Source organism: Panthera pardus, unplaced genomic scaffold, assembly GCF_024362965.1.
Source record: "Panthera pardus isolate Hobbes unplaced genomic scaffold, ASM2436296v1 HiC_scaffold_6, whole genome shotgun sequence".
In the NCBI taxonomy this organism is placed as follows: domain Eukaryota; kingdom Metazoa; phylum Chordata; class Mammalia; order Carnivora; family Felidae; genus Panthera; species Panthera pardus.
The window spans coordinates 80,695,121-80,716,466 of record NW_026526991.1 but is presented as its reverse complement, the minus strand read 5'-3'; the positions used below and the strand labels follow the sequence as shown (position 1 = coordinate 80,716,466).

The window sequence follows — 21,346 nt, the reverse complement described above, 5'->3', positions numbered from 1 at the left end:
CTATGTGAATTCTACTTTAATGAGACTTTTAGTTTAGAAACAATGATTTGATGATGATTGAGCATGTTCAGCGACTTGGTTAAAGGAAAGCTGGGAGGGAGATTTTGAGGTTGTAGTTAAAGCCCTAAAGTTTGAAATGAAATCAAGAAAATGGGTCACTTGGTTAGTGGAACCATCCCTCCCACCCACATCCCCATGATTAGGCACCCAAGGAGCTACTGTGAACTTCGTACCACAGGGGTAATGGCTCAATAAGTGGCCCGGAACTAATCATAAAGATTCAAACTTTAAAAAAAAAAAAAAAAAAAAAAAGATAGTGAAATAATTTCCTATTTTACAATAAATATGACTTGCTGTTAACAAAATTCAACCAAATGGATTTTAAAGTTCTTACTGGCTCTATTCATCAATTTATGAATCGAGCAACATCCACCTTAGCAGGTGGAACGGAACTCTAAGGATCTGTACAAAATGAAAGGCTTTTTTAGGCAGAAGGAAGGAGGAACAGGGGGTCATGCTAGGCATTTGCTGGTTGGTTCGAGTAGGGTTACTTTCCTTATGTGCAGCGAAGGGGAGTCTTGGAGCAGGGTCAGGTAACTTGTGTAGAGAAGGCAAGCGCTAATTGGTTGACCTAAGCCTGCCTTTTCTGGGCACCGAGCCTTCTCTGCACCAAGCATAGAAATTGAGCTAAGTTTGGGTTTGCTGACATGGAGCTTAATACAGGCCACTCCCTTTGGGCCCAATCGGGTTATTTTAACAGACTTCACATGTTATAACCGTTTATAATGTCAAGGGAGGAGACCACCACTCAGTAACTGAAACAAAAATCCACAAAGCTAAATTTATTGCCTATTTATTTAACAAAGGGAACTTTGTTGGTCAAAGACAATCTCTACAGCTGATCGTATGTGGGGTTTCGGGGGATGCTTGGAGCTCGGGGACTGGTGGCCTTGCAGAGGCTGGAGTGAGTTGACATCAGCTGTGAATGTGTGGTTACAAAGGTGAGACTGTTGACTGATTGGCCTCTAGACGTGTGTTCACTGGTGTGAATCCCTACCTGCCTGGTTGACTTCAGAAGTGAAGCGCTGTCACTAATTGGTTGACTGGCAAAGTGAATTCACTGAGGTGAATTTTGTTTATTTTTCTTTACCAGAGTTGTTTTTAAGTGTTTGGTTTATTAGTTTATGATGTGCTCACAACCTAAGTACTCTACAGTTGTCAGAAACTATTTAAAGCCAGAGTATAAAATTTCTTTCATAGATTCCATCCCTAGGATACATAAGGCATTTGTTGGGGAAAATGTGCCATGCATTTTTGTTGTGGCTCTAATATTGTTATTAAGCAAAGCATTTTAATTGTATCCACAAATTAACCAGTTTGAACAACATTCTGTATTAGACTGGTGGTAGAAATTAAAGTGAAAACAGGGGTGCCTGAGTGGCTCAGGCAGTTGAGCGTCTGACTCTTGATTTTGGCTCAGGTCATGATCCCAGGGTTGTGGGATGGAGCCCCTTGTCAGGCTCCAGGTACTGAGCATGGAGCCTGCTTAAGATTCTCTCTCTCCCTCTGCCCTCTCCCCCAACCTCTCTAAAATTAAAAAAAAAAAAAAGAGAGAGAGAGAGAACGAGAACAGAGGTGTGTTTACAAAGCGCTTTACCCAAATCTCATCTTAAATCATGACAACCCTGTACGGTAGACATTGCCATTCTCATTTTGCAGGGGAGAAAACTGACACCTAGTTAAGTGACTTACCTAAGGTCACTTAGGCAAGTGTGCCAGAGCCAAGATTTTAACTGGGACTTCAAGTTGTCAGGATCGGCTATTAACTTACTTGATGGTATTTATTATGTTTTATTCAGAACCAAGTTCACGGATGACCTTCCTCCAGAAGGTTTTCTCTGACGAACACTTATTGATGTTTATATACTGAGACTGTTTTATAAATATAAGAATACGTGCTGAACCCAGGTGTATGAAATTTTATCGATAGACCGTGTAATTGTCTTACTTCTTTTTTGTGTGTGTGACTTATGTTTTGTTTGATGGATTGATTTTTGGCCTTTTTGTAATTACATTACAGTTCCACACCGGTATCTTGCAAGTTTCGGTCCCTTCATTATTGCCAGCATCTAAGGGCTTGGAAATTTCCGAAAAAGCAAAATTGCCTCAACCAGAGACTTCGTTTGAAGAGAAGTACGTCATTTATGTTCTGACATTGCAATATAAATGTTCAACAGAGTAGGTCAAGCAAAGACAAGGATGTGCTGCATTCATTTACAAACATAATTTTTCACAGGGGCAAGAAACAGGAAGGCACGGGCCAAGGGACTTGAAATCAGTTCTGTATTATTGAAATAAAAGGTGTGGAAGCAAGGAGTCACAAGAGAGGAGTCAGGGGAGGTATGGTGGTCAGGTTAGAGAGGGATTTTAGGGCCTTTGGGCTTTATGTCTAGGTCATAGGTGGCCGTCAACAAGTGTTGCCAGGTCCATAGTGACAGTCATGTGCCTGAGGCTGCTTGCAGGATGGCTGGGAAGGATTCAGGACAGGGATACCCTAGTTTCTCCATCAGCAAGTAGAATTTTGAGGGAGCATATTCTCAATTACTTAGTCTTACAATTAGACCAAATAAAAGAAAATATAATGGAGTATTTGTAAAGAGAGTGAAATATATTCCCTCGCACAGGTTTTTGTTTTTGACAATTGTGTTCACTTAGAATATGTATGCTCTTTTACTCTTACAGTGCATAAATTCTTTTTTTTTCTTTTTTTTTTTTTACATTTTAGTGATGGAAAAATAATCCTTGGTGCTGCTGTTGAAACCCAGCCTTCTGATAGTTTTTCGTAAGTCATATTATTGAATGTAAAAAAATGTCACTTGAGACCTGGCAGAGAGGAAGCTTCTATTACACTAACAATAACCAAAATTAAAAGCAAATGACTCTGAGGCCTGAATACATTAATGCAGGTGTAGTGGTTGGATGGGGGTGCAGGTGAGGTTTGTAAGTTAACAAAGAAATACTTGCTCGTTGACCATTATCTCATGCCAGGTTTTTGCCCATCTTTAACCTTCCTTCATCAGCTTTCACGTGAAGTTCAGTGCTTTGAATTTGAGGTTTGCACTGACTTGCAGTTTGACTCTAGCAGAAAAGAGTCACAGAGGATGGTGTGATGGCTGGAAAGGCTACAATGGTTTTTCGCACTTTCAGTGTAGTAAACCAACCCAACATCTGTGTTTATCCAAGTAAAAGTCTGGATTAAATTAGGAAAATATATGTTCAGAGCAGTACTCAAAGATGAGATCTTTTCTTTTGTTTATTTTGTTCTTTTGTTTATTTGGTAGTCAACACTTCTTTTTCTTTTCTTTTTTGTTTTAATTTTCTTTTTAATTTTTTTTAATTTACATCCAAATTAGTTAGCATATAGTGCAACAATGATTTCAGAAGATTCCTTAGTGCCCCTTACCCACTTAGCCCATCCCCTCTCCGACAGTGCCTCCTGTAACCCTCAGTTTGTTCTCCATATTTATGAGTCTCTTCTGTTTTGTCCCCCTCCCTGTTTTTATATTATTTTTGTTTCCCTTCCCTTATGTGAATCTGTTTTGTCTCTTAACATCCTCATATGAGTGAAGTCATATGATTTTTGTCTTTCTCTGACTAATTTCACTTAGCATAATACCCTCCAGTTCCATCCATGTAGTTGCAAATGGCAAGATTTCATTCTTTTTGATTGCTGAGTAATACTCCATTGTATATATATACCACATCTTTATCCATTCATCCATCGATGGACATTTGGGCTCTTTCCATACCTTGGCTATTGTTGATAGTGCTGCTATAAACATGGGGGTGCATGTGTCCCTTCGAAACAGCACACCTGTATCCCTTGGATAAATGTCTAGTAGTGCAATTGCTGGATCATAGGGTAGTTCTATTTTTAGTTTTTTGAAGAACCTCCATACTGTTTTCCAGAGTGGCTGCACCAGCTTGCATTCCCAAGGTAGTCAGCACTTCTAGCAACTTACTTACATGTAAATATATGAGAATTGCCTTTTAATTTTTTTTATGTTTATTTATTTTTGAGAGAGAGAGAGACAGAGTGCAAGTGGGGGAGGGGCAGAGAGAGGGAGACACAGAATTTGAAGCAGGATCCAGGCTCTGAGCTGTCAGCACAGAGCCTGATGCGGGGTTCAAACCCATGAACTGCAAAATCATGACCTGCGCTGAAGTCAGATGCTTAACCAACTGAGCCACCCAGGTGCTCCCAATTTTTTTTATTTTTTTTTAGTCTTTATTTTTGAGAGAGAGAGCACGAGCAGGGGAGGGCAGAGAGACAGAGAGGGAGACACAGAATCCGAAGCAGGCTCCAGGCTCTGAGCTGTCAGCACAAAGCCTGACGCAGGGCTTGAACCCATGAACCACAGGATCGTGACCTGAGCCGAAGTCGGATGCTTAACCGACTGAGCCATCCAGGTGCCCTGAGAATTGCCTTTTAAAAGGTTCTTTGTATGTTTATATTATTTTGCCTCTTAGAGGAAAGATGTTGCTTTTTTCTATCTCTTTTTTAAGTTGGTCACATATTCCTGCCTTCAAAATCTGAGCAAGACCAGCTCAATATAATTGAATGCTACTTATGTGAAAGAAAGTCTCTGGATGTTTACAGGGTCACTTTGCCTTTACTAGGATAGCAAATAAATTACTGTGGGCAGCAATGGGGATTTTTCTATTATGCCTTGATCATAACTATAAAATGAAGTCCTTTGTCAGATTCAGAAAATTGATTCCTTTGTGAACTGAATTGTAATGCTTTGGTCCTTTATTTTAGTTACAAGGATTATATATAAATAGTATGTGAGTATTTTAAAAGTTTCTGGTGTAAATGTATACAGGCAAAGGATGTACCACTAGTCCATGGAAAACACTGTTTCACTTTCAAATATTGACATCACAGGGATAGTCCTACATGTTTTTCCAGCTATCCTACCATGTGCAGGACATTTAGAGTTATTGGCAGGACAGTTAACCATCTCGCTTTTAAAAGAACGAAATGTTATAATTTAGTTAAGCACATAAGTGACTGCCTGAATCCAGAGTTTCTTTTATTACCAGGATTCAACCCACACACAATTTTAGTTTCTTTCCAAGATATTCTACTTAGAAACAGTGGCACCAGAGGCACTTATTATCAATCCTTATTACTATTATTGTTATTTTTAGAACTTCGAGTCTGCAAAAGTCCAGCAGCCTGGGCAATCTGAAGAAAGAGTCATCAGATGGGGTTGGTTCTGTTTGTTTGTTGTTGTTGTTTTTTTTCTCTTGGTTACCCTGAGAAGAAAATCTTCAGGGTTCTTCATATTTTCCATTTTGCAGATAAAACTCTTTTAAGAAGAGCTTGTAGTTTCTCTAATGAAAAATTATTAGATATCACTGTTAATGGTGAATATTAAGAAATATGAATATGAAGGATTGAAAGTAGTATATAAAACAAAAAAATGAAGACTTTAATAAACCATTACTGAAAATAAATGAAACTGAAATTGTATAGCTTTGAAGTAGATGTAAATTTAATTTATGGAATTGTATGTGACACATTCTCAACATATAAGGGATTCCTGTAACAACCTTAAAATACTGTTGTTGTTTTGAACAGGATACAGAGTCTGTCCAGAAGCCTTCAGAGGTAATTTTTATGTCTAGATTATAATACAAATATGTTTGAGACTTCTAATACCTGTGATTGCTTAAATGCCTCCAAAAAACCAAAACTTAGAATCTCTAAAACATGTTAAGTGAAAGAAGCCAGGCACAAAAGATCACACATGAAATGATTCCACTTATGTGAAATATCCAGAATAGATAAACCCATAGAGACAGAACACAGATTGGTGGTTGCCAGAGATGGAGAGAGAGGAAGGAAAGCTGCTTAATGGGTAAGGGGTTTTATTGAGAATGATGGAAATGCTGTGGAACTAGGTGGGTAATGGTTACACAACACTGTGATTGTACTAAATGCCATCGAACTGTTCGATTCAGAGTAGTTACTTTTTATATTTCACCTCAACAAACTGTTGTAAAAAAACAAACCAAAAAACCCCCAACACTCAAATCAGGCTGTTGATGTTCTTAATGGTCATACTTTGACTTCCTTAGACCTCACAAAAAGTCCTTCTTAGATCACCAGTCTTAGACCAGCCATTCATTTACTATAGCCACTGTCTGTTTACAGCAAACATTTTGGTGGGGTTTTTTTTGTTGGTTTGGTTTTTGTTTTTTGTTTTTTAAAGACATTATCAACAGGGGCTCTGGTTCTTCTTTCCTCTGATTTTTAATCATCAACTTTGTAAAGGGTAGAGAGGCTACTTCCAAGTGCACTCTCTTGACTGTTGGCTCTTAATGCCTTGAGCCATACTGTAGGTATCATTGATGAGGCACAGACAGTCTCTACAGCTGTGATTACAGTCATTCTCTGTCCTTTTTGTCTTTCCAGTTCAATAAATTATTAAGTGATTTTGACATCAGTAATGACACAGATAACAGAATCACTGAATTGTAGCACCTACAAACTTGTAGTTACGATGAGCAGTAGATATGTAGAATAAAATCACCACCTTAAAGCCTGTGTCCCCTCTCCCCTTTCTCCACCTCTGCAATAAAAGAAACAGAGGGCAAGAGATTTTAGAGAAATGGAAACATGCAAACAAAAGCATCTTTGTTTAGATAATACTACAACAATATAATAGATCATATTTCTGTAACTGCAAATTCAAATAACCAGAAAGCTCAAAAATAAACAGTAATTTTTTTATTTAAAAATTTTTAAGTTTATTTATTTTGAAAGACAGCGTGAGTAGGGGAGGAAGGGAGGAGGGAGGGAGGGAGAGAGAGCGAGAGCGAGAGCGAGAGAGAGAGAGAGAGGAAGGGAGGGAGAGGGAGAGAGGGGATCCCAAGCAGGCTCCGCACTGTCAGCACAGAGCCAAATGTGGGGCTTAAACTCACAAAACCGTGAGATCATGATGTGAGCCAAAACTGAGAGTCAGATGCTTGACTGACTGAGCCACCCAGGTGCCCCAAAAATAAACAGTACTTAAAGTATAACTTAATAGTTAGATTATGGGGCGCTTAGGTGGCTCAGTCAGTTAAGCGTCCGACTTTGGCTCAGGTCATGATCTCACAGTTTGTGAGTTTGAGCCCCGTGTCGGGCTCTGTTCTGTCAGCTCGGAGCCTGGAGCCTCCTTTGGATTCTGTGTCTCCTTCTCTCTATGCCCCTCCCCCACTCGTGTTCTGTCTCTATCTCTCAAAAATAAATGTGAAAAAAATTTTTTTTTTTTTTTTTTAAATAGTTAAATTACTAAGCAGGCTCAGTTGGTTAAGTATCTGACTCTTAGTTTCAGCTCAGGTCATGATCTCACAGTTCCTGGGATCAAGCCCCATGTCAGGCTCTGCACTGACAACATGGAACCTGCTTGAGATTCTCTCTCTGCCCCTTCCCCACTCACACTGTCTCTGTTTCTCTCTCTCTGCCTGCCCCATTCACATGAACTCTCTCTCAAAATAAATTAAAAAAATAATACAAGTATAACTTAATTACACTTCTTCATAAATACCTTGAAATATTGTGGACAGCCCAAGTGGCTTCTAAATCAAGGAAGAAAAATTTAATTATAGCAAGTTTAGTTTTGATATTAAGTATATCTGCATAGTCTTTGAAAATTAGTCATCCGTGTTTGGTAACTTGCAGGCAAGATATGAATATATTCCAGAACACCACTTAAAAAAAATATTTAACAGTCACTGATGGTGTCTTCATTTTATTATTAATTCTTTGAGAAGAGGGGCACCTGGGTGGCTCAGTCGGTTGAGCGACCGACTTCAGCTCAGGTCATGATCTCACGGTTTGTGAGTTCGAGCCCCACATCAGGCTCTGCTGACAGCTCAGAGCCTGGAGCCTGTTTCAGATTCTGTGTCTCCCTCTCTCTCTGCCCCTCCCCCACTCATGCTCTGTCTCTCTCTCTCTCTCTCTCTGTCTCTCTCTCTCTCTCTCTCAGAAATAAACATTAAAATTTTTTTTAATATTTAACAGTCACTGATTGTGTCTTCATTTTATTATTAATTCTTTGAGAATATTTAAAATAACTAGAGTAGAATCTCTTTATACTGCTGGTGTAGAAGTGGGGTTAATGCCTGCTTTGTAGAGTGATTATATTATATTGGGCTTCTACTGATGCAGTTATATTACAAAGACTGAACTGTGTTATAGCCAAATATGTGTCATAATTGTTAGAAAAATAAGAAACCTGGTGTTCTGGTTATGTAATATCTTATTTCCATGTCCTTGAGGGGAATGAGGCAAATAAAAATTGAGAATTTTTTTTACAGTGCTGGCTTTTTTTAAAATTTTTTAAAATGTTTATTCATTTTTGAGAGAGAGGGGGAGAGAGCGTGCATGCGCGAGCAGGAAAGGGCAGAGAGAGAGGGAGACACAGAACTCGAGGCAGGCTCCAGGCTCCATGCGGTTAGCACAGAGGCTCGAACTCACGAATTGTGAGGTCATGATCTAAGCCAATGTCAGACACTCAACTGACTGAACCACTTAGGCGCCCCCAAATTTTAGGATTTCTATACCTTAAATATTTCAAGTCCTAAGCACGTGAGTGATGACCATGTTTTTGTTGGTGCCATAGCTGTTGTTTTCTTAAGTAGCTTTCAGCATTGACCTTTTAAACTTATAATATTTGTAATCAATCTGTTAGTTCCATCATTCTTCAAAATAAAGTCAAATATGTAACATATCAGGTGTTGCACCTGGCATGTGCTAATAATTATGCAAGTTAGTGGTGTGTTACATTTATTATTACTTCTCTCTCAGGATAAAACTCCAGCAGAAAGCAGCCCATTTGGAAGCCTTCCTCCAAAAGCTCCAGGACATGAGGCCTCCATGGATGACAACCCCTTTGGCACTCGAAAAGCCAGATCTTCCTTTGGGCGTGGCTTTTTTAAAATAAAAAGTAACAAGAGGACAGCAAGTGCCCCCAACTTGGGTATGTGTGGCCAAAATGCCTTTGCTTTAATTCTTTCAGAATGAGGAAAAGATCGATCTCTTCCCTTATTCATCTATTTGTGTGTTTTTCTCTTTCTCAGAAATGAAGGTGAATGACTTGGGGGAAAAGTTAGGAAAAAAAAAAAAAAAGGCTTCCATGGGTTGAATTCAGTGGTAAAGATAGTTCTGGGTAGGCTCTCACCCTGCTCTCCTTGTTGGAGCATAAACGTAGAGGAAAGACCAAAAACCCTGATGCCCTCTGACTTCATTGTAAACAGCTTCTCATCTGTTTTGAAAGTGGGTAGATTAACCCCATATTGAAACTGCTAATGGAGTCTGCAACGTTGGAAGCACAGTGTGGTGCTTGCCTTTCCTCCCACTGTGTGTATTTTGTGAGTAGGAGTTTGATCCGTGTTTCATTTTGTCATTCTCCTGTGTTCTCTCCATTGGGCTGCGTGTGATTGTGTGCGTTGTTGGGATATCTGAAGATCGTAAACGAAGTGCCAGTGCACCCACCTTAGGTATCGTACCCCTGCATGCCAGCCTTTGCCAGTGCTGTCCTCCAAACTGAGCTAATCCTTGCCCTGGGCATCTGTGATCTCTAGAAAGCGAGCTGGCAGCAATCAGGAAATGTAGTCCTTTACTCCAGAGAGTTCCGTCCACCTCCTGCTGAAAATTGGGACTCTCTGTAGAGCCTATGCTTCCAAGCCTAAATGCTATTTTAACCCATGCTAATGACACCTCGCGAGGGGCTCTGGGGGGACCTGGAAGTGCACACAGCACCCCTCGGAGTCCAGGGCAGGACTATCCTGCATCATAAATTCCAGCCTTTTCACCCTTCGAGTGCACACTGTCTCACACTAACTCCCAGGTCCCAGCAGTACCTTCTTCTCCATGTTTACGTTATCCCCAGAGAGAAATGTTTTCAACCAAATAGAGAAGTCTGTAGAAAATGGTCATCTCAGACTTACTTCATTCGGGGGACATCATTCCGACATTGATTGCTTTGAAGATGGAGGTGACGTTTAGTGACACCCAAAGGAGCTCTATGTGATATCCGAGGAGTCACCCCCAAAGTGATTTAAGGAGAGGGGAGGCTCAGTAGGGAAAAAGCATCCTCAAGACAAAAAATAAGAATAGGATGCTTCTTAAATGAGGGTGAGTTAGGCAACATTTTCAGGCATGCCAGTACCCATGATGGCTTTAGGGTTTCAAAGGCTCCTTTGGATTTTGGTTTTATTATCTTGCGTGGGTACCCACATGCCTCTTCATGTGGGTCAGTAAAGGTAACCTCTCTCTTTGTAGTCTTACTTTTCTAGGATAAACATGGGATAAAATCCAGACAACTATTTTCAAATTTTTTTGCATCTTTCTCAGAAGAAATAAATTGTCAATGCTAAGAGCCGAGTACTGCTTATTATAACCTATAATCACAGCTGTGCTTCATAGAAAAGTCAATCTCTGCAACTTTTTATCTTGCTGAAACATCGTTCCTGTGATTTGTGTACAATTTTTACTTTCCTGAAAAAGCATACAGTCTCACATTGAGGAAACAGTACCCCTTGTGTTTGCTAGTGTGGAATCATCCATGAAGGGACAGCTGAATGAATTAAGCTAGTTAATGCTCAGAAACTGAGGAGTAGCAAATTTGGATGTTATTCTTTCAAGGCAGAATCAACAGGCACTGATTTTATATCTAAAGAAAAATTTATGCCTATCAGTTCATTCTTTTCTCAGCACATAACAAGAGATAAATAGGAATACATCTCTTGCAAAAAGAATTGATGGAAATTGGTAACTGAGATTTGATGTAAATGGCAAAGGAGAGGAGGGAGTGAAAACACTATGACAAAGAGTTTGAACTGGAGTAAGAGGGAGAATATTAATTAGTATTAAGGAAATATTTAAAAAGCAAATTTAAGAGAAAACTCAAGAAAATTGCGTGGTTTGTTGAGTTCAAGATGTCCCTGGCACACCAAATTGGGAGTATCCATAGATGTTCATATACTGAGCCTGGGGAGAGAGATTAGGTCCACAGGTTTTGATACCAGCAGCTTATATATGAGGGAAGCCATCATTTAGTGCTGAGCGTGGAGTGGGTGAGCTTGTCTAGAGATCCTACTGAGGGGACGTAGAGCAGAATCTTGGGGTGAAAGAGGTAGAGAAAACAGGTGCTACAGCAAAGAAGAAACTATCAGATGGCAGATTTGGGAGAGTGTCGTAACAAGAAGGTGAAGGAGATGGTGATGTTGAAGAATGTAGGAGGGAGTCCACAGTACCAAGTGCTTTGCGAAGATGGAGAATGATTTCATTATTAATTCAATCACTCGAGGAAAGATTATTACAGTCCTCTCATACCTTTGAATCTCAAAGAGGCTATCACTTGTAAGTTAATCTATACACAATATCATACAAAATATTCTACATACTGTTAATTTATGCAGAACAGCCAACAGAGCAAAACATACATCTGTGTTCCATTTTTAGTATTTGTAGGGTGCTATTTGTAAATCACCGATGAAAGAACAACAGAAGAAGAATGTATAGCAATTGCTAAAACCAAAAAAGGTTAATAACATTTAGTCACATTCATTCCATACTTAAAGCTCATTGAGTTTGTATTCTGTTCTTGGAATAGCTGAAACAGAGAAGGAGACAGCTGAGCACCTAGATCTTGCTGGTGTATCTTCCCGGCCAAAAGATGCGCCGGGAAGTAGTCCCTTCCAGATATCTCCGCCGTCGCCAGATTCCAAAAAGAAATCCAGAGGTATCATGAAACTCTTTGGAAAGTAAGTAACAGAGCACACAAATGGAGTGGGCTTTGTATTATATGTTGCCCAAATGTAGGAGTAAATGGAAAATTGGCAGGAAAGAAGTGTGAAACTTTAAGTCTTTTGTGTTCCCTTTATGGAAGGAAGATTGTGATCTGGAATTCATTAACTCACTGGGTCTCAGTTAACGTTGAAATCCAAGTATCAGTTCCGACCATACATAAGCAATGTTCTGATTAAAGTCTAAGGTCTCATCAGGTCTCATACAAGGCAATGTGGTATTGTGTCTTCTGTTCAGACTTAGGAGAAGTCAGTCAACTACATTCAATCCAGATGACATGTCTGAGCCTGAATTCAAAAGAGGAGGAACAAGGGCAACCGCAGGGCCGCGACTGGGTTGGTCTCGAGATTTGGGACAGTCTAACAGGTGAGAACAGCCGAATGAATGCACTTTTTACATGTCTACTTAAGTGTCATGGCCGTGAACACCTGCGATGTTAGTATTGTCCCTGGGTTGGATGGTGGAATCCATTGCTTACTGTTGTGCCTAGCGAAAGGGTCCATCATCTTTATAGGGCAGTGCCATTTGGCATTGGTTGGTGAAAATCATGCAGAAGATGGGGGGCTCTGTGAACTAGGGGAGGGACCAGAGCTAAAGTGTCAGCAACGTCTCGGTTGGAATGATTTTTGGACTTAAATTTGACAGAGAAAATAATTACTGTAAGTACTCTAAAGCACAACTCTGGACAGATGGGATAGCATAGTGGGATAACATCCAAACACAGACTGTTTGGATCTGGTTTCTGGCCTTACCACTTCCTATACCACTATACCACTTCCTTACCACTTCCTGGGTCACCTTGAGCAACTACTTCCATGCTCTGTGCCCTTGTTTCCATGGTGTTAATTAGTACATTCCCCAAAAGGCAATTGAGTTTATATGCATTAAGTATCTGGCAAATGGTAACTGTTCAAGCAACATTAATGACTAGTGGATTCTGTGAAAGCACCTAAAGATGTAAATTCTATCAGAATTACTAAATTTATCAGGACCTTGTGATGTTTTCTCTGTTAAGACTCTGTGAACTTTTCCTTCACTCTTATCCCAATTTAGGGCCGGTTTGAGATTACTACACTGACCTACTAAGAATAAAGAGGGTGGGGTTGGCAAACATCTAGTACAAATCATTGATACTAAATCTTTTGAATGTGATAATGGGCTAGAAACCCTTTAAACATGGTCCCTCCCACTCACGCAGAAGACTGGACACAAGTTTCATCAAGGAGGAAACTCTGGCTTTCTTCAAACACTGGAGTCTCGTTTGCCATATGTTCTCATGTTCTCTTTGTACACAGTAGAGGACTTCCTTGTGCTTTAAAAGAAAAAAAAAAAAGCCTTGTTTATTTACACATTTTTTTTTCAAAGAGGAACACACTATGTGTCAAAGTAAAAAACCAAAAAACCCAGAACTTTGCTTTGATTACATTTTTCTTTTGTCGTTGTTTACATTTTTCTATACTCAGTGATGGCATATTGCTCTCTTCCCATTGGTTACCACCTGGAGAGAAACCATAATTCTGCTAAAGTTAATTCAAGTTAGACTTGATTTCTTTCAGTCTAACCTAGTGTTTTCTGTTTTGGAATTCAGTCTTCAAGCAACATTGATTGAAACTAGCACAGTGACTTGACTTGTTCTTTCAACTTGGTTTTCTTCCATATGACGTGTTCTTATGCAATCATATTGAATCTTTTGTAGTTACATTTGAAATAAAAACCATGGTCTTATGAGGTAACTTTTAACTCCAGTGCCATTTCCTCCTCCAAATATGTCCGGAAACTTTCCATGGTCAAATGGGTACCACCAGGGAATTCCCATGTCAATTCGATATATAGTTGTTCAGTCTTGATGATAAGTCACAGGGTTGGCCTCTGAATTGTTTTTCATGCAGTTGTTCCTTTTCCTACAGTGACTTGGACATGCCATTTGCCAAATGGACCAAGGAACAAGTTTGCAATTGGCTTGTGGAACAAGGCTTGGGGTCCTACCTGAATTCTGGAAAGCATTGGATTGCATCTGGCCAAACACTTTTGCAGGCTTCTCAACAAGATCTAGAGAAGGTGACTACTTCTCTGTTTGTTTAGACAATGGATACTGAGAAGGAGACTATGAATGTAGGATTTCTAGAAAGGGGAGTGGGTGGAGCCAGTCAGTACTCTTGAAAACATTTATGTTTTCTGCTTCACACTCTTTTTTTTTCTTTATTTCATGGACTTAACAAGAAGTACCTGGTCTTAATGGTTCCTTATGAAACATGTAAGCCACTGTTTTAATGTAAGCCACTGGGCATTTTAACGAGAAATAGTTGTATAGACATAATAATAAACCTTAAGCTCATATTTCTCAAAATCATTCTGTGGCTTAGCATGGGCCCCACTTCTCAATGTAACGTATGCAATTCAGCTTTACATTAAAGGGGAAAGAAAAGGAGCCTTACATCTTATGTCTAATTATTTAACATTTCTTCCTGATTATTTAACATTTAGTTCAAAAACAGTAGAATTTTTCTTTTGTGTGCTATAATCCCAGTCTTACGAAGGAAGGAGCCTAGTAGAGAGTATAGCCTGCCACTAAACTAATTGCAGTGGTCTTGGCTTTCCAGAGGGCTTTTGTTCAGCAACATCTCACTAGCCTGAGTTAGTACACTGATTTAATGTGATTGTTGACTCTTTAACACTAGCTTCCCTTGGGGAGAATTTGCATTTTTTGCCAGTGGTATCCAGCCCATATTGACAGAATTGTAAAGCTGGTGTTTCTGTTTATTATTTCAGGAACTTGGAATTAAGCATTCACTTCATCGAAAGAAACTCCAGCTGGCACTGCAAGCCCTGGGATCCGAAGAAGAAACCAATCACGGAAAGCTGGATTTCAACTGGGTCACTCGTAAGAGGGTTCTTTCATTTATGAATGAATGAATGAATGAATGAATGAACAAACGAATGAATGAAATAGTAAAGCTGCTTTTTCTTTTTAATCATAAGTACAGGTGTTCTGTGCCTCACTAACAACACTGATTTCTCTCCTTTAGGATGGTTGGATGATATTGGTCTCCCCCAGTACAAGACGCAGTTTGACGAAGGACGAGTAGATGGTCGAATGCTCCATTACATGACTGTTGTAAGTGATTTACTCCCAGGTTTTTTTTGGAGGTGGGGAGAGGTAAAATTGTTTTTCTCTGAGAAACACAGAAATAGAGTGAGTAAAATACATTGTTTTCAAAATGATTCCACCAGGATTTGAAGGTGTTGCCTTAACTTAAGAAGAGCAGTAATATTTTCTGTTAAGTTGAAGTTGTAGGATTTGATGATTGCAACACCACTGGGAAATTTGAAACTCTGATTTAAGCTATGTGAAACCTAATCTAAACTAAGCTGTCCATGGGGAACCTGGGTGGCTCAGTCAGTTAAGTGTCCAACTCTGGATTTCTGCTCAGGTCATGATCTCACGGTTTGTGAGATCAAGCACCATGTTGGGCTCTGTGCTGACAACACAGAGCCTGCTTGGTATTCTCTATATCCTCTCTCTCTCTCTCTCTCTCAAAATAAATAAATAAACTTTAAAAAAATAACTAAGCTGTCCAGAAAGTTGATTTTATATATATTCAACAATGTATAATTGAGGTGCACACTTTGCATAAATGTTCTAGTATGTGAATTATATGTAATAAAGATGTTTAAAAACTAGAATGTAGAGTTTTGAAGCCCTGGCAATTTCTGAGTTACACATTCCTATATGCAGTATCCACTCAGAAGAGACCGTCCGTCTGACCTGACATCTACAGAGGCTTGTCTTCTCTCCTCCCTTCCACTTTTGAGACTATTACCTGAAACTTGCTTCCTTTCCCACTTCAGCTCCATTTGACTAGGGCAGGAGTTACAGGATAAAGAAGAAGTAGGGTGAGGTAGACCACCTCTGATTCCTTCATTATTGTTTCTTATTTTTAGCCTTCCATCCAAGAGGTGGAAGGACTTGTCCCTACTTTACAACAGTGGGAGAGACAGATTCCAGGAGAACCTATTCTAGATTCCATAGGACTATTAGTGTACTATTACATTAGATGCTTTTATTTAAAGGGCCTTTTGTCAGCTGGGCTCTGGAACCATCTACCATAGTATCTTCTTTAAATAAGTTGAAATTTTCAAACACCAATTTTTTCAGGATCAAATTTGAGGTTCATCTGATGGGCTTTGTTTTCTTCTGTGTCATTGAACCCAAGTCCATACCTTGGTGGGCACGTAACGTATACCTGCTTGAAATAACACCCAACATGTGGTACATTGAACATTTACTGTGTTCCAGGCACTCTCTTGCAAGCACTATACTCATATTAATACTCAAGTCTCAGCAGAACTTGAGTTAGCACTCTTCTTGTCCCCAGTTTTTAGACGAGGGAGTGAAAGAACTGAGAAATTGAGTAACTTAGCGAGCTTTCCACAGCTAGAAAGTGGTAGAAAGTCACAAAGCATTTGAACCTAAGCTTTTTCCAGATTCCTGCTCTTAATGCTCAGCCTAAAACAAATTTAGTAAATTCTTGCCTGCCCGTCTAGGTATAGGTTTGTTCCTGCAGGAATGCGAGCAGATTCAGGCTTAAAATCACAAAGGAAGTGCATATAACTTTTGTGGCTATAAAAGAATATATTATCTTAGAAAATTTGACCCCAGGAGTTCTAAGTCACAAAAAATCTGTTTTTAATGTGGTACCCTGGGTTGGATCCTGGAACGGAGAAAGGACGTAGTGGAAAAACTGGTGAAATCTGAATGAAGTCTGCAGTTTAGTTACCATTTTTTATAATCTATGTTAACTCCTTCATTTTGATGACTATGTCATAGTTATATAAGTTGTTAACGTAAGGGGAAGCTGAACGAAGGGTATATGGGACTTTGCTCTGCTTTGATAACTCTTCGGTAAATCTAAAATTACTTAAAAATGAAAGCTCTTTTTAAATCTAAAAAAAGTCTGGTTTGATTTAAAAGAAAATAGCCCCTACTTTTAAAATCCCTTAAGCTGGGGCGCCTGGGTGGCTCAGTCGGTTGAGCGGCCGACTTCGGCTCAGGTCATGATCTCGCGGTCCGTGAGTTCGAGCCCCGCGTTGGGCTCTGTGCTGACAGCTCAGAGCCTGAAGCCTGTTTCAGATTCTGTGTCTCCCTCTCTCTGACCCTCCCCCATTCATGCTGTGTCTCTCTCTGTCTCAAAAATAAATAAACGTTAAAAAAAAATTAAAAAAAAATAAAATAAAATCTCTTAAGCTAAAATAATTAGCCTTGTATTTACATTTCAATCATTATGCATTTAAATTTTTTTTAATCTGGTACTTTAATTAGTTGAAAATAGCCCACCTGGGAATGTTTTGAATGGGTGTCTCACTCTTAGATTAAAATATGTGAAATGCCCTTTCTAACTTACCATAAGGCATTGCCTTTAAGAAATTTATCCAGAAAATTTTCAGGGAAAAAATGTTTGCTCAGTTAGTAGCCTTAAGAATTTTAGCTGATTGTCTAATATTTTTATTTAAAAACTATTTCTGTAATAGATCTGCCTCCCCTTCCAACCCCCCCCCCCCCCCCCCCAAGAAGCATGCTATCAGTAAGGTGTGCCTAAAATGGATGTTATTCTTGTTTTATTTTCTGGGTGTGTTTGGAAGTAGACTGGTGCTTATCTTGACACTGCCCTCCACATCACCTTCTGAAGTAATTTGTTTTGGTGTGATTGGTATGTTTGAAACATTCCCAGTAACCACAGACTGGCAAAAGGTACCCTTTCAAGGAACTGGTGGTGCTATATGTGGCTACTTACAACTTCTTTTTAACTCTCACCAAAACCTTTGCATTGATCAGCATAAAGTTTCCAAAATTATTCACAGCGTCTGCTAGTTAAAGCATAATAATCCAGAACTAGAGATTTTTTGAGGCTGGGGGAATAGTATAGCAGAGACATTCCTCTGGTTTTCCCTAAAACGGTGATGTGCCTTAGCTCAGAAAACCAAGCTGTGATCGTCAGTGAACATCATGTGCTCTTAACACATCACTTCAAAGAGGATCACTTGTTGCAGTGACCCAGCAGGTGCTTTTCAAAAATGTTCTTCAGAGCTGTGGGGTCCCATGGTCCTATCTCAGAATGTCTGGAAGAGAGAGAAACAGGTAGAAGTTGGCTTCTGTTGGAACATTAATTTTTTTTGTTTTCTTTTTAATGGGGTCCTGGAGAGGATTTTGTTTGGAACAGGAAAAAAGGTTTTGTTACTAAATAAAAGGTTTGAAAACACTGACAAGCCCTGGAGGCATTTTGGTTAGGGGGCTTTTCTACTTTTGCTCAGGTTTTCTGAGATTTCCCTGAGAAGACCCTTAGAGCTCAGCGAGTTCCTCTTTTTGTTCTTTTTTGCAGGATGACTTACTGTCTTTGAAGGTTGTGAGTGTGCTGCACCATCTCAGTATCAAAAGGGCTATCCAGGTCCTGAGGATCAATAACTTTGAACCAAACTGTCTGCGGAGGCGGCCATCTGATGAGGTAGCACCTGGGGTTCAGATTTATTATACAGCCTGCACTTTCCATGCATGAGACTGTGTGTGTGTGTGTGTGTGTGTGTGTGTGTGTGTGTGTGTGCAGAGCAAACACCCATTTCTTTGTGGAGTCTGCAGAAGAAGCTTTTGGTTTCCACAGAGCTTCCAAGCCAACCTCATTACCTTCTGGGGCCTTGTTTTCCTACCTTCCTTTCATTCCCCCCATGACAGCTCCACCTGTGTAACTAAAACACAAAGATTGTTTAATTACCCTTCCTCCTTTTTCTTGGGTGTATTTTTCTGCTTCCTTAAGCCACAGAGTTAAATATCACTACAAAGACTTGGTTTTCTTGAGGCGCCTGAGTGGCCCAGTTGGTTGGGTGTCCAACTCTTCAACTCTTGATTTCGGCTCAGGTCATCATGTCACAGGTCAGGAGTTCGAGGCCCATGTTGGGCTGTGTGCTGATAGCATGGAGCCTCCCTGGTACTCTGTCTCCCTCTCTCTCTGCCCTTGCTCCCCCCAAAATAAATAAATAAACTAAAAAAAAAAAAAAAAAGACTCGCTTTCCCTAAAGCACTGCTTTATTAGTTTGTAAAAAAGCTTGAAACCATGACATGGATGCCTTAAAACAAAATTCAGACCAGTAAATAACTTTTCACTCTTTCTGTAAACACTGAGTGGGACATCAAGTAACTGCTCTTTGCAGCAGACTTTTTAGAAAAAATTTGAAGTTTTAATGTTTGGAATCCCATCGTCAATGACTGAAGCTCTTGGTGTTTGTTCTCATAGAATAGCATCACCCCGTCAGAGGTTCAGCAGTGGACCAACCATCGTGTGATGGAGTGGCTGCGCTCCGTGGACTTGGCAGAATATGCCCCCAATCTCAGAGGCAGTGGTGTTCATGGTGGGCTCATGGTAAAACTCTCTTCTAATTTAAAAATTGACTTCTTAGCGTTTAGTTTCCATTAGTCTCATGAGTAGGATATTATCAGTTTGCTTGTCATACCCTAGAGTCACCTAACCGAACCCTCTGGTACCATTTCTAGTGAGTCTTTACTTTCTGAGCATTTTTTCCCATGGTTTTTGTTTATGTCATATCACTCTAGACCAGATTTAAACCTGTTTCTCATTTATTGTCTCTTATGTTGGGTAACATCTGGCCACTGGTCCTCATATGATCATGTTTTGAAACACCTACAAACATACAGATTGTATTTCTGCACGTTGGTGTTGTGCAAGGAGCTGGCTTCCAAAGGCATCCCAGAGACCACTTCAGAGAGCTAGAAGCCCTAACTTTGGTACTGCCTGGATGTCAGGACCAGCTCTACTTCTCACTAGCTTAGGCAAGATAAAGAAAAGGTGTGTGGCTTGAAGATCGAGGTTCATACTCAGTCTGTCTCACTGGGTAGTTGAGGGGTCATTGGTGATAACTAAATGAAAGAGCTTTGCAAATTATAAAGCACAGGGCAGACGTACATGGTTTGTGGTGCCTTAAACAATCTTAATGTTTCTTCTAGGTTCTAGAACCTCGTTTTAATGTAGAAACAATGGCTCAGTTATTGAATATCCCACCAAGTAAGACCCTCTTGCGAAGACATTTGGCCACTCATTTCAACCTTCTGATCGGTGCTGAGGCCCAGCACCAAAAGCGTGATGCCATGGAGTTACCAGATTATGTACTTCTAACAGCCACTGCCAAAGTGAAGGTTGGTCCGAGCTTGTGCCTTCTAATAATTGCTTAAAGCAAAAACTAAAGCGGGGCTCAGTTTTTACCCATCTGGGTCAGGCATTTTTGTGGGGTTTGTAAAGTTTTGTGGATGAATTGATAGTCCGTCATTTTTTTTTAATTTTTATTTTAAAGTTTATTTCTTTTGAGAAAGAGAGAAAGAGCACAAGTGGGGGAGGGTCAGAGAAAAGTAGAGACAGAACCCCAAGCAGGCTCTCTGACATCAGTGCAGAGCCTGATGCAGCACTTGAACTCACGAACTGTGAGACTACGACCTGAGCTGAGATCATGAGTCAGATGCTTAACTGACTGCACCACCCAGGTGCCCCTGATAGTGCATCCATTTTTAAGAGTAAGTAAGAAAATGCATTTTTGAAAGTTTCTTTTTGGGGGCTTCTTTACTCAAATCATTTATTTTATTAGCATTAACAGTAATGAAGAGTATGATGTTGGCATGCAGTCAGTACATTGCGAACACAGAGAGTTTGCAACTTGGGCTCAACTATCGATTGCATTTGTTCTGTGGATAAATCCATAATAAGAGGAGGATTTCTTCTCACACAGATTCAGCTTGTCTGGCTTACACTTGGCCAACCTTGAAAGTTAGAAAAAGATACTTAAGAAATGATTCAAGGTAGACCAGCAGAGAATGACTCTTTCCAGATTGACCCAGATTCATGGGTCATACCAAATTCAGATTACTTTTTCTTCTTTTAAATCATTTCTCAGTGGGCGGCACCTGGGTGGCTTAGTCGGTTGAGTGTCCAACTTCTGCTCAGGTCATGATCTCATGGTCTGTGGGTTCAAGCCCCATGTCAGGCTCTGTGCTGACAGCTCAGCCTGCTTAAGATTCTGTGTCTCCCTCTCTCTCTCTCTCTCCCCCGCTTGCACTTTGCCTCTCTCTCTCAAAAAATAAAGATTTTTTAAAAAATTAAAAAAAAATCATTTCTCTGTGCACTCTACTGTGTCTGTTATCTCAACCAACTTAATGTGGAGATAGGGTTTATCAGCTTCTCCACAAATACATACCAAGTTCTTTATGTACATACATATAATGTTTTGTTGTTGTTGTTGTTTTTATTACTTCCTCTACCTTCCTGACGCTTTCTCTTCAGCTCCTTTTCCCCCTTAAAAGATGTACTGGATGTGAAACGTCTAAGAGATTCTGTGGTACCTAAATTCTCAGTATCATGGGGCACCTGGGTGGCTCAGTCGGTTAGGCGTCTGACTCTTGATCTCTGCTCAGATCATGATCTCACA

General features: G+C 39.9%; 1 protein-coding gene across 9 annotated transcripts in view; it reads left to right on the top strand.

The window, feature by feature from the left end:
* The window catches only part of PPFIBP1 (PPFIA binding protein 1), a 173,184-nt gene that overhangs the window by 147,381 nt on the left and 4,457 nt on the right, over window positions 1–21,346 (top strand). For 6 of the 9 annotated variants that reach the window (XM_019452310.2, XM_019452309.2, XM_019452307.2 and 3 more), the window contains 14 exons: window positions 2,081–2,193; window positions 2,786–2,842; window positions 5,215–5,275; window positions 5,648–5,677; window positions 8,864–9,035; window positions 9,523–9,555; window positions 11,673–11,823; window positions 12,104–12,232; window positions 13,774–13,924; window positions 14,636–14,747; window positions 14,893–14,981; window positions 18,244–18,366; window positions 19,150–19,275; window positions 19,878–20,066. In XM_019452310.2, coding sequence (XP_019307855.2) covers window positions 2,081–2,193; window positions 2,786–2,842; window positions 5,215–5,275; window positions 5,648–5,677; window positions 8,864–9,035; window positions 9,523–9,555; window positions 11,673–11,823; window positions 12,104–12,232; window positions 13,774–13,924; window positions 14,636–14,747; window positions 14,893–14,981; window positions 18,244–18,366; window positions 19,150–19,275; window positions 19,878–20,066 — 1,536 coding nt within the window. The remainder of the gene's footprint in view (window positions 1–2,080; window positions 2,194–2,785; window positions 2,843–5,214; window positions 5,276–5,647; window positions 5,678–8,863; window positions 9,036–9,522; window positions 9,556–11,672; window positions 11,824–12,103; window positions 12,233–13,773; window positions 13,925–14,635; window positions 14,748–14,892; window positions 14,982–18,243; window positions 18,367–19,149; window positions 19,276–19,877; window positions 20,067–21,346) is intronic. The other 3 variants (XM_019452316.2, XM_019452314.2, XM_019452313.2) reach the window with 1 other exon arrangement.